General features: G+C 43.8%; 1 protein-coding gene across 6 annotated transcripts in view; it reads right to left on the minus strand.

Moving 5' to 3' along the window:
* The window catches only part of LOC146369383 (fatty acyl-CoA reductase 1), a 58764-nt gene that overhangs the window by 14866 nt on the left and 30977 nt on the right, over nucleotides 1-12921 (minus strand). For all 6 annotated transcript variants that reach the window (XR_014797332.1, XM_084910003.1, XM_084910004.1 and 3 more), the window contains 2 exons: nucleotides 6083-6258; nucleotides 207-386 (listed from right to left, as the gene is read on the minus strand). Coding sequence is in view for 5 of the 6 variants with exons in the window: in XM_084910003.1 (XP_084766129.1) it covers nucleotides 207-386; nucleotides 6083-6258 (356 nt within the window). In the remaining variant the exon portion in view is untranslated. The remainder of the gene's footprint in view (nucleotides 1-206; nucleotides 387-6082; nucleotides 6259-12921) is intronic.

Consider the following 12921-nt stretch of genomic DNA (forward strand, 5'->3'; position numbering starts at 1 on the left):
ATCCACTCACTATTTATTGATCTTTTGAGCAAACCTTGTTACAATCCCTTGTTTGGGAGGCCCTGTCGCGGTCTCTCCCTTGGTTGCAGCTGTTGCACAAATATACAACTTCTCTTTTTCTTTGGGATTAATTTCCACATCACATGGATTAACCCCAAGTGGAAGTATTTCTGTGACACTGGTGAACAAAAACATCATCCACTCACTCAAGGGAGTCTATGAGTTTCTTGGGCTCGACGGGCGGCGGGTAGATGACCTCATCAATGTGCTTGCGATTGCAGTTTGCATAGGCGGTGGAGATGTGAATGAAGGCCTCGAGGTGATGCATCTGCTGGGCCAGGCTGAGGAGCTGCTGGGTGGCGATCACATTGAGCTGCAGGGCGTGTCTGCAGGAGAGGAGAGAGAGATTCATACGGTGTTAAAAAGACTGCGCGTCTCTGGGAGTGTGTGTATGTAGATGTGGGAGGAAAGGCCGTGCAAATGAGTCTGTGTGTGGGAGGGAAAAGTTTGTGTGTGCGTGCTCAGGTTCAGTGTGTGCAGGGAAAGTCGTTGTGTGTGTGTGTGTTTTCGTGTTTGCTAGACTGCTACTATCTTTGTATTTGCATGTATAAGCGTTTGTTTGCTGACGACTGAGTGTACCATTCAAATATGAATTTGCAAACGAGCAGGAATTTGCAAAAAAATTCAAGCCGGAGTGACACGGCGGGATAGAGAGGCATGAAATCAAACAGAGGAGAGGGAGAGAGAACAAGACTAAATGAGAAGGAGGGAAAAAATGTATTAGCCTCATCATTTTCGCTCTTTTCATCTTGTAGTACAAGTCAGAAAGCCAAGACTGAGCCTTACAGCATCTACTGTGGCTCTGAATCTATGCAGAGAACGGTCCTGAACAATGCACGCTAGGGCTGTTCGATATAACGATATATATCGGATGACGATATAAAAACGTCTATCGTTTCATTTTATGCTATCGTTTGTTTCGTGGTGTCGCAAACTAAACTCTTTACGGCAATATTTTTTCATCGTTTTGATGGTCACTGTAGTGGCTATATTAATTTCTTAAAGTTCTCTCTTTCTCTTATATTTAATATAACCACACTACCAACGGACAAGCACCTGTTTTTATGCGTTGTTGTTAGCAACAACGACGGTAACACCATCGCCTGTCCGCTTGTTTATGTTCCACATAAACCTTTCACAATAAAGCTCAAGATCCTGTTGAGACTTTTCAAATTAAACTGAATCACGTGAAAGAGCAGATTATTTACAGATGAGAAGTAAAAAAAAGAGCCGCCAGGTGCTAAAAAATAAACCTTAGACTCAAACGTTAGAACAGGCTTTTCCCCGCAGCACGCCGTGTAATAAATACTCACAAAGAGAACGGCTGCCGTTACAACTTATGTCTAAAAATGTATAGTTTCATGCATCTGTTAAAACACTCGACTCCAGCTACATGACGCGCAGCTGGAAACACTTCCCGCAAGTCGAGCTGCCCGAGATTCACAGAATTTACAGAAAATGTTACATTTTTGTGATTTATATCGTTATCGGACGATAGAATTCTTATATCGGGATATGAGATTTTGGTCATATCGCACAGCCCTAATGCACGCCACTTTACAACTGCAAAATCTGGCAAAGTGATAACCCGTTGCTCCTTCTTTTGTTGACTTTTTTCTCTTCTTAAACACAGAGACTATAACCTTATAAATGACGCAGCAGCATTTCACCTCAAGAGTCCAAAAGCAGAAACATTTTTTAAAAAAAGTGTTTCTCTGAAGACAGAAAAATCCCGAGGACCACAAAATGAGAACAAATGCAGATAGATTAATGAAGTTATTAATTACATGATAGTTTAAGAGATTAAATCCCCCCTCCCAATTTAAGCCATTGATAAAGTAGAAAATAAACATAAGTAGGGCCTAGCTGGCTATTTATTTATACAAGTCTAATAGATACTGGTCTTATAATGATGAGACAAGTGTTGCAATTAGCAATCTGACTCTATACTGTTCTAAAGCTGTTACAGCCTCCTCTCTTTCTGCTCTCCCTGCAGGGTTCCCTCCTGTAGGAGGCAGTGAGGCTTGTTAGGGGAATACTGGCTCACCTGTGTAGGCCTCCACATAAGCAGCCAGCCACTCATAACACCATGGCACATCATTCATCACCACTCTTACCCTGACTTCTCACGCCTCATGTTTATCGCTGCCATCATCTTCATTCTGCCAATGAAATCTATAATTGGCGTCCTCACCTGTCTTGCGTCACCTCTATAAAAAGACTCTCCATCTCTGGTAAAAGGAAGCACGTGTATCCGACTCAAACTTATGCAAGAATAATCAAGGTGCTGGCCTTTATCGTTTTAAAAATGTTTTCTTAAAGAGATGACAACAACAAAATCCTAACTGCCAGAAGAAGAAGAAACAAAAACAACTAAACCCACATGTGATTGATAATCCTCCTGTAGGCCACCCACACAACACATTTCACTTTATAAACCTCAGCCCTCAGCTGTGGATGTGCGTCAGCTCTGCAGCAGAACTACAACAACATACAGAGTCCATTTTGCCTAGAGCAAAGACGAGAAACGCTGTGGTCAGTTTCAACAGACACTGCATGATTCTCCGGCTCAGCGTGGGTGTCGATCACGAGGTCGCGGGAGAACCGAGAGGCAGAAAGCTGTGGGCGAACGGTCCAGTGGCACGAATCAGGTGCGGTCAGGCTGTTGGCAGCGGCAGGACGATGAAGACTGCGGTGGCGATCACCCGGTGAGCTTTTGAGTGCTGTGGGGGCGTGTCATTGCCCCTCCACCTTCTGGGACCATATGCAGGGCGTCACGCCAGCGGGACTGCAGAGGGAAGATGGAGGCACCACTGCGCCCCTTCCTGCTCCTGACTCATCACCCATCTGTCTTTGCAGTTATGACTCAGATGCAACAACTACAGACCAGTATAGGCACTCATCAGAAACTACCAGCTATTGAGATCTGCTGACTGTGGAGGCCATTTGAGTACAGCGTTCAAGACACTGAAGATGGTCCAATGTGGTCATAAAGCGATGGACATGGTCAGCGACAATACTCAGGCAGGCTGTGGTGTTTGAAGAGTGAATAACTGGTGCTATGGGTCCAAAGTGCCAGATGATTCATGCTCTCATGTTGTTTACAACAAATTCTTATCCTAACACCTGAATGTTGCTGCTCAGACGCTTCTTCTTTTGTCCCAGTTTTCGTGGGCCAGTGTGAATTGTAGACCCAGTTTCCTGTCCTTAGCTGACAGGAGTGGCACACTGTATGGTCTTCTGCTGCTGTAGCAGCAGGGTTCAATGCGTTTTGTGTTCCGAGATGCTATTCTGCATATTTGGTGGTTATTCGAGTTACTATTTCCTTCCTATCCGCTTGAAGCAGTCTGACCAGTCTCCTCTGTCATCAACAAAGCTTTCACAAAGCTCACTGGATGTTATCTGTTTCAGACAGTTCTCTGTAAGGGTCACGGTCCTTTAGAGAAAAGCTCGAGTTAGCAAACACAAGAAACTCCCAGCTGCTGATTTTTATTCATATGAAGCCACTGAGGTTATAAGACTTCAAAGTAATAATCTTAGAATAAAATCACTTTAAGGGTTTTTGTAGAATTTGTTTATCGGATAATTTTCCTAAATTTCAAGAGTCGTTTAATATCTGCTTAATGCTTAGACTGCCCCAAGTATTATCATTACTACTGTACATTTTATCAGTACTTCTCTGAAGCACAGAACTGTGTATTGATAAAGTGACAGATCGATGAATCAATATTAAATCACTAGCAGCTCTAATATTAACACTCAGTGCTGCCTTCTTCTTTAAAAAGGCCACTTCACCCCAAAAATCAAACATATTTTCCTCTTATGGCTTTCTTGCAAGTTCATTTAAAAAGGAAGCAAGCTAGCAGCTACCTGACATTGTAGTTCAGCCGAGGGGAGGATACCATGAATGTTTACATCCTGTCACAGCTCATTACGAAGAAGAACCTCTACCCAAGGGTAGAGGGGCACTTGTTTCTGCACAGTTCCTGGTAACCAGGTCATGATTTCTAGAAATTTTAACCCACTGTGCAGAACATTATAGGGTGAAAATCCCTCTTTACTCACAGATTACTTTAGTTTGATCAATCTTATGATAAATAGAAATAAGTTTCAAGTTAAAACCAGCTTTCAATAAATAGCAATGATCCTTTAAGTGTGGATAAAGACTTGCACAGGATGAAGACCAGCTGAGGTGTCGGGCTGAAAAGCCCTGGACTGACTCTCGAGCCTTAAGCAGACTCGTCTGATTTATGGCCTCTGCACTGCTTACAAGGCTGCCGGTCACCAGACAAGAATAATGACTCTGAGATGACAAAAAGGGGAGGCGTGAGTAAAAAACCCAGTGAAGTCATATGAAGAAATAAAAGAAGATAGAAGATAAAGGCCACTGAGAGAGAAAGATACAGAGACAGGAAAGTCACATCAGGACACAGAGAGACACTAAAGCACTAAGAGATCGATATGAATCGGTGTGCAGCTCAGTGCAGTGCAGCGGTCCTAACCGAGCTGTCACTCAAACTGGCCCGCCTCTGAACACCCATCTTCAGGGAGCTTTTAAAGAGCAGCACTACACCACGTCAGACAAATGATCTACCTCCACTCATCCATGCACACGGAGGCTGCAAACACACTGAAGGGGCGGCCTCACTCGCTTATCTTGGGAGGAATTTCCCTGCTTAAAAGAAGCTAAAACTGAAGATCTAATCTATGAATACCGGGATCATCACGTGGGGTCAACATGTGTGTAATCAGACTTACAAAATCCCAAAAATGCAGTGCAACTGAAAGTGTCCAGACACAAGCTATAAGCAGGAATGCCAATCATTCTTCTCTTTTCGGTTTCTCGGCTCATCCGTTTCACTCTGCAGATAATTTTTTACATGAAGGATCCAGTGCAGTCCAGGCTGGGCATTTGTACAGCAAGACAAAGAAAGCTGCACACCATGTTTGTATATTTTTACACAAGCTTGCAGGCTCAGGCACAGTCTATACAAATGGCTTCCCTGCCGCCTCCCAGCTATGACAAACTGACCTCAGACCAGACCTCACCGGCCTAGGCTGCCGGGGGCTTCCCATAATGGACTGTTTCTTCTTCACTCCCTCTGTGTTTATACAGGACTCTGGATTTAATCATTAGATATTAGTAATCTCTGGCTGTGAGTCTTTTGTCCGGTCTTCCTCCCATCACCCTATAACCAGTCACGACAGATGGGCGCTCCTTCCTGAGCCTGATTCGTTCAGATGTTTCTTCCTGTTAAAAGGGAGTTTTTCCTTCCAACTTTTGCCAAGTGCTTGCTCATACTGGGTCGTCTGATTGTTGGGGTTTTCTCTGTATTATTGTCGGGTCTTTTGGTAAACAGGATTCGAACATTATAGGACGGATCATTGTTGCTTATGACAGGAAGTTACAGGTATGACTAGTCGGAGGAGAACATCAGCACATTATCTAAAGGAGCACAACATAACGAGGTCATCACAGTGCTCACATCAGAATTCAACAACTCTACATTCAGCAAAGCTCCTCATAGACCAGTAACGAGCGAGACGTCCTCACTGGGACGTTGGAGCATACAGGAGCCTCTGAAGACATCACAATCAATCCAGACTGACCGGCTAACTTAATACTGACTCAACACTGACTGAATCGCCTCCTACCAACACTCCGAACATGCCACGGCTCTCTGAGTAAAATAGAAACCATCTATTTTCTTATAGGTGATTTTACAAACTCGTAGAAACGGTTGATTTCTCCACACCCTCATCCTGCTCCACTTCCTCTTTGCGTCACGTCAATGAAACATTACCGTCATGCTCATTGAATTGCACATCCTCTGGAGTGCACCCTCACAACAGCAAGTTCCTGCTACAAGCAACATTTACTCAGCAATAAAGACACCTTGCATAAAGTGGAACAGGATTGTAATGAGGTGTAATAATGAAACAAAGCAGCAGGAGTCTGTGTGTTCATTGTGTTGGAAAATTAAAAAAAAAAAAAAATGGATGAAATGCACGTGGTCCTCACTTGAGCGGCTCATCGAAGCGGATGGTGGCGGCGCAGTGGAAGACGATGTTGATGCAGGCGGTGAGCTTCTCCACATCCTCTGGGCTGATGGCCAGGCCCGGCTGCGTCAGCTCGCTGCTGATTGGGATGATCTTCTGGTGGAAATCGGGGTTTTCCTCCCTCACACGGTCGAAAAGCTGCCAGACAAAACAGAAATCACTAAAGGAAAGACTTTTATGTCTTAGCTAATTCATCAGCAGCATTCAAATAATCGAACATCGAAATGCCATATACATTTTTCTTAAACTTGAAGAAGGCTGTGCTTTCTCGTAAGATGTGGACATTGGCATTGAATTGATGCTGTGTACGAAGTGAGCTGTATAAATAAACTTTGCTTGTAGCTGTCAGGGAGAGAAGAACTATTACAGTCGACTCGAACACTAAAACACCATGGCAAGGAACGCAAATGTACTTTGCATAATCGCTTCAGGTGAGGAGTTTTTTCTGATGCAAATGACCTGTACATTTTCATTTCACCAAAGCAGCGATAGTCAACGTGGACGAGATAAGACCGGTCAGACTGGACTGTTTAGAATCGCAACTTAACTCAAAATGTGGAAACGGCACATAGAAAGGAAAGCAAACAGACTGAAAAGTAAACTCACCTCATGAGTAGTAATGTTGTATTAGAGTGCATCTGTTTTAACAGGGTGGACCTAGTAACTCATTTTGCTGCTCTACCTTATTGAAAGCTACTAAAACAAAAGGAAAGATGCGTCCAATTGAGTTTCAAAGCAGCATTAATTCCAATTATAATCATGACAGTTAATCGATAAATGAGCTCTGTGAATTGACTATGAAGTCTTAATTAAAGGTGGCTTTTTTCACTAAAGAATAGCTTCAACTAAAAGAAGATGGGACTAGGTGTTAAGCCAGGTAGGCTTCAGATGTCAGAGCAGAGGAAAAAAAAAAAAAAAAAAAAAAAAGTAGCGTGCCTGCCATCGACCAATGAGATTTATCCATCTGTGCCATGAGTCACACTGTGGAGTGTTTCCTGATAAATGTCTCAAAGTAAACACGGGTCAGTGAGTCAGCTTGCAAAAGTAATCTCCTCTCTAAAGAAAGGAATTCACTCCCCGTTTTATACAAAAACACTATCAGGGCTGTAAACCTCTGACCTGTATCTGACAGAGCCATTTGTGTCGCTGTTCGCCGCGCTCTACTGTACATTCACGCTGAAACGCAAACCCTACTCGTGTTATTCCACCTGTTTACGCTACCGTTCGCCGACTTAGTGCCGGAGAAAATATTCCAACATGGAGGCGGGGATTATGTGAAGTCTCGTCTAGATTTACCGGCTCGTGTATCACACACCGTTCGCTGCCCGACACCCTGCAGAGAGCTGAGCATGTCGAGCCAATGTTTGAGTCAGGAGATGCTTCCCAAAGGCAGCGGAGTCAGATGTCATGCATTTATCTGTGCAGCTCCTACCAGGAAATTTGGCTTTGCCTTGCTGCACAGAGCAGCTGTGTTCAAAAGGCCTTTCACAGACAGATATTAAAGGATGAGAAGGAGAAAAGAAGGGGAGTGAGAGGGGAAGTGAAGGGATTGGCATCAAAACGTGTGCGCTCTGTTATGAAAGTGCCGCCCTGTGTGTGTCAGCTGTCCTAAAAGCAGAGATCTCTCGCTTAGAGGACAGAAGTTGACTTAAACAGCTGTTTACAGTCATGCTCTATATCCTCATCAATCTCCTGCTTTTTAATGGCACCCTACTCGCTCCCAATACTGTACACCATACTGCCCATATTAGGAACGAGCCCGCATGTACAGTATGCACTGTCATAACATCTGAGAGAAAGGGGTGGGGTTGGGGGGGTGTAAGGGATTTTCTCCATGCTCATGTAGAGCCGTTATTATTACGTAATGAAAAGTAACAGCGTTATCTCCCTCTGCTCGAGGCCAACAGCTGGTAGTAACGGAGTCTGCAGGGAGCAGGAGCAGAGGAAAAGATTCTGTGTGCAGCTTTCTCCAAAAAATATCAGCACTGCAAAAACTGTCCTTTCTGTGCTGCATGATTCAAGGAGCCGCCTTTTTTGGTTTTACCTTGAACACAAATATAAGAAAATCTGAACTTTCCCCAAGTGCTTATGCTCTGCTCTACTCGCATGTGATGAGGCTCAAGGGTAGCTGTCATCAGCTAAAAGAGCTCCGGCGGTAGGACAACGTATTCACAGCTCTGACACTTAAAGAAAGAAGTGTTAAAACTCCAACAAGTGTTTTCACAAATGCCGCCCAAGCACACGCAAAATTTGACAGTGCAACTGTGGCTTAATGAGATTTGCAACATTTCTTCAGGCTAAAACCACGTTAGCAACCCAGCAACTGAAAAAGGGTGAGCAATTTCCTCCATCCTCTGACCACAAACAGCGCAGAGCATGACGAACATAACCGTATGTAAGCTGATATTCTTGATATAACACAGACAGTGCAGAAAAACTAAACTGATGAGGTTACTGCTTGCCAACTTTAAACAATATATAACAAGCTATATAATGATAGTAAAGCTGCCATTTCTCCACATCAGAAGGAGCCAGTTGAGGTGGGAATCTGGGCATCTCACTAGGATGCCTCACTGGACACCTCCTAGGTGAGGGCTTTAAGGAACGTAGGGACCCTGGGGGAAGTTCCAGGATATACAGGAGAGATTATTAATACTGCTAGCTTGGGAACACCTCATTCTCCAGAAGAGTGGACATATTGGATGTTGAATATGGAACTGCCAGGAAGGAGGAAAAGAGGAAGACAACAGAGAAGATTCATGGGTGTAGTGAAAAATGATATGCAGGGGGCGAGTGTCACAAAGAGGACACTAGGGATAAGATGAGATTGAGGCAGATGATCTACTGAAGAAGAAGGCAAGTATTTCCTGGTTAACAGTTATCGCAGATGTCGGTGCATCTCCAATATTTATACTTAAAATACTACTGTTCTTTGAAAACTAAGTTTATTTTAAAAGAAAATGAGTGCAGCTTTCATGTGTAACAGTCCCCATCCTTCCCAGAGTTTATGATTTGCAGTAGAGCTTCCTGTGATGTTCTGGATGATCTCTTAAGAGACAAGTGCCACTTTGTTGCGACAGCCCCGTTCTGACTTCACCCTACCAGCACATGTAATAAAATAAAAATAGGGAAATACAGCATTTACTCAACAGCATACGTATATCAACTTACTGGCAAAGTCCGCCTGCAAAACATAGCTCAGATTTTCTTTGGCAAAACGAGAAACGAGCTGCCAGGAACAAAGAAAGCCTCCTCTACATTTGAACTCGTAGTAGGTGAGCAGGTACACAAGCAGCTCTGAGCAAGAAGCTTCTTGTTTCTCTCCCAGCTGCTCACTTCTCTCTTATCTGGTTGTGTGAAACTGTACTCTCTGATACACACAGAAATGCAGTCTCCATGCACTACACAATCAGTGTGCACATTTAAAAAGGATTAAATAAATAAATATTACATTTTGTCGTGCACTCTGACTACAGCTCACCAAATCATGGCACGTGCAGATCACTGAAGCACTTGTAACCCAAAGTTAAACTACAGAAAAAGCCAGAACGGAGAAAGAGCATCAGGGTCAAAAGGGTGAAAGAGGGCGTACAATGTGAGCTTCAGAGAGCTCTTTGTTACAGGCGCAGGCAGAGAATGGCATTGTGGGATTGAGGCCCTGCTTTGTAAAAAGCTCTCTGGGCGATAAGTGGCCTGTGCCAGCCTTCCACTGCACGCATTTACCACTGCACCCTTCTCCAACTCACGGGTGTTAGTGAGCAAACCGCCTTGTACAGGAAGACAATAGCCCACCAGTTTGGAGGATGCTGTGAGGGTGGGGGCGGGTGTTGGAGGGTGAAACATCACCACAGTCAAGTGTTTCAGTGCTGCATCCTGAAACAAAGTCATGGCCTTGAACAAGCAGCAGTTTCAGAAGTATAAAGTAACTCCTTTGGTTTAACGCACAGGTCTGAATGTGGTCATCACCTGTACTTCCAGTGCAATCGAGTGTCATTTTGTAGACCCAAAGGGCAATAAATCCTCCATCAAGAGTGCTTCAAGCAGCCACTGTGTGGACTTTCACAGAAACCCAACACTAATGGCACTTTCCTTTCAGCCCACCAACCCGAGATGCCATTTGAACAGCCTCACTTCTCGCTAACAGCCCTTTAACTCCACTCTTCTTGCTTGTTTTTTGTTTTTTTTACTGGACCCTTCACCCAGACCATTTCCTCAATTCTCCAGGACCAAAAAAGTTCAAAGAGAGCTGCACAAAATGAGCAAAAAGACAACACACAAAAGCTGTGAGATTATTGGCCATGTCTCAGACTGTTATGCTGCCAAAATGTCAGGTAACAATAGGACACAGCACAAAGCAGAGCTAATGATAAGTATGCTTTGCACGCTTCAGGTCCAGCGTGACCTCCTGACAGGCTGGTGGCCCCAGCAGCAAACCATAAGAGTCATAATGCTTTTAAACAAAGTCCCACATTTCTTTCTTCCCCTTTCTTATATCAGACCTAGGAGTGTAATTTCTGTAATTTTTCTAAAGCTGGCACCTCAGTTTTTGTTTACATGCAGCTCTTCTGCACTTTGAATGAGTGACAGTACATATAAAAACATCCTGTTTGGTCACCTAGGTGACAATACATCCTGTCACCGCCTGTTGTCTTTGTTCCCCAACACGTTTTCCAGCACGGCTTCCACAACAAATGCATGCAATACCCTGAATGTTTTCAATGCTTCCGTCAGACACAAGGTTGCATAACCTTGCTGGCTTCATCAGTCTTTTCAGCCCCGCAGCATGCAACAGTCCCCCTGTGGATGCATCCTGCTGCTGTCTGATACAAAATAAAAGTTTCATAAGATAATTTTCTTTTTAAAATTAAATTGACTTTTTTTCTTCAGTTGGATCTCATCAGAAGTTTATTTGTAAAGTAAAACTTCATTTCTGATCCTCACAAAAGTGCAAAATAAAGGACGGCTGGCTTAGCCTCAACTTTATATCGGCAAGAAAGTTTGAAATGCCAAAATGCACTGCACAGCTGGTTCTATGGACAACGAATGGGAAGCATAGAGCAGATATGTTGATATTAGCTTGACTGCTTTGAAACCTGCACCTGTAGGTTACTCAGAGGTCATCAGATTAATGGAAAAGAGTGTGTGTGTTTGAAAGGAGATAAAGACAGGGGTACACAGCTACTGCCTAATGCCTCTCCATCTTTAATCAGTAAACAAATTCAGTTTCTTGACCTCGAGCCAAGACTCACATTCATGGAACCTTTCTCTTTTAATCTGTTCATTTGTAGCACCTTTCCCCGCCGACTACCTGAGACGACCATACCGGGTAGTTTATATTAGCCGGGGAAGCTCTACCACAACGTGTTAGAAAGAAGCAATTAATGTATCTGTACCTCCAGTGCCGACCTCCATTTTCTGGCATGCACTGACTAAAGTCAAATAATAGGATACTCGCACAAACCAAATCTCTTCCTGGGCTGTCAACACGGAGCTTTAGCACAAAAGGTTCTAGAAAGGGTGAAGGATGCTGAATAACCATCATTATATTTCCAGATACCAGTGAGGTGCCCTCTCTCTCGTCTGCCTCAGTGACAACACCCGCGGTAAGGATGAAGCGCTGAGCCTGGGGAGAAATCAGAAATGCAAGGACTCTCATGGGAAGCTGTGAAGGAGGACAGATGTGTCTAACCCTCCTGAAGCTGTCAGCATATTAAGGAAAAAAATGGGTTCATTTCCAATCCTCTCCCGTGATATAAAACATACATTTTACCATCCTGTGTCACAACACATTTCAGCACTCTCCTCCTCACAGTTAAAAAAACCCAGCAAAAAAACAAACAAAAAAAAAACAAGATACCAAAAAAATAGTTGATGAAAATAGGTGGAAAAAGGTAAATGCAGGAGTGAGAGTTCTGGTTTACCTTGCAGCAAATGCCGCCTTTACAAGGCTTTATATTTCACGACTTGCTTAAGAGAGACAATACCCACTCTTTCTATTCAGCCATCTCATCCAAGAGCTTGGGGGGGAGGACTGATCACGATTTGTGGGGAACAGCTCACTAAAGCAAAGTAATGAAAATGGAGGGTTTTCTCATGCCTGTGCTTTTGTCGTACACGACTCAACTGAAGCGATCAATACGAGGGCAGTAATCAGGTCTGCGGTGACAGCAAATGCAGAGTTTCTGGGCTTGGCGTTCGGGGGGCCGCTGGCTTCCAGTCTTTAAGACAATGACCTGCTGAGCGAAGGAGAATTTTATTACCCTCCAAGAGCAAAAGGAGAGACATAAGCAAGATTGTGTGCGCTGCTTGCTTTTCTGCCCTTATTAAATGCTGCAGAAAATTAGCTGTGCTCTCTTCCCATTTATAAATGCCAAGTTCACTTGATAATTAATTCCAGCACCCGCCCCCCAGTTTTCCCCCAAGTCAGTGTTAACTCTTTGTGCTTGCCACAGGAAAGCCCATCATTGTTTGAGTACCGGATTTACAGCAGTCTGGTGCCACCAATCTACAAGGCCTCTCCGGACCTCAGAGAGTAAAAGGTCAGAGTGACATTAGCTCAAAACAAATCTCATTGCATTCACAGCCATTTGCACTCTGCTTTTATGCAGAAAGAATGTGATCATTAACCACATGTGATGCACTGGATTAGACAAACGATGTCTGATTTGAGTCAATAGTCATAGTAATGATTTATTAGGTGCACCTGCTCAGCGACTCATTAATGCAAATATCTAATCAGCCAATCATACGGCAGAAACTCAGTGCATTTAGGCATGCAGACACGGTCAAGTCGACCTGCTG

The sequence above is a fragment of the Perissodus microlepis genome, chromosome 17, assembly GCF_051167445.1.
Source record: "Perissodus microlepis isolate ML-2025 ecotype Zambia chromosome 17, ASM5116744v1, whole genome shotgun sequence".
Taxonomy (NCBI): Eukaryota; Metazoa; Chordata; class Actinopteri; order Cichliformes; family Cichlidae; genus Perissodus; species Perissodus microlepis.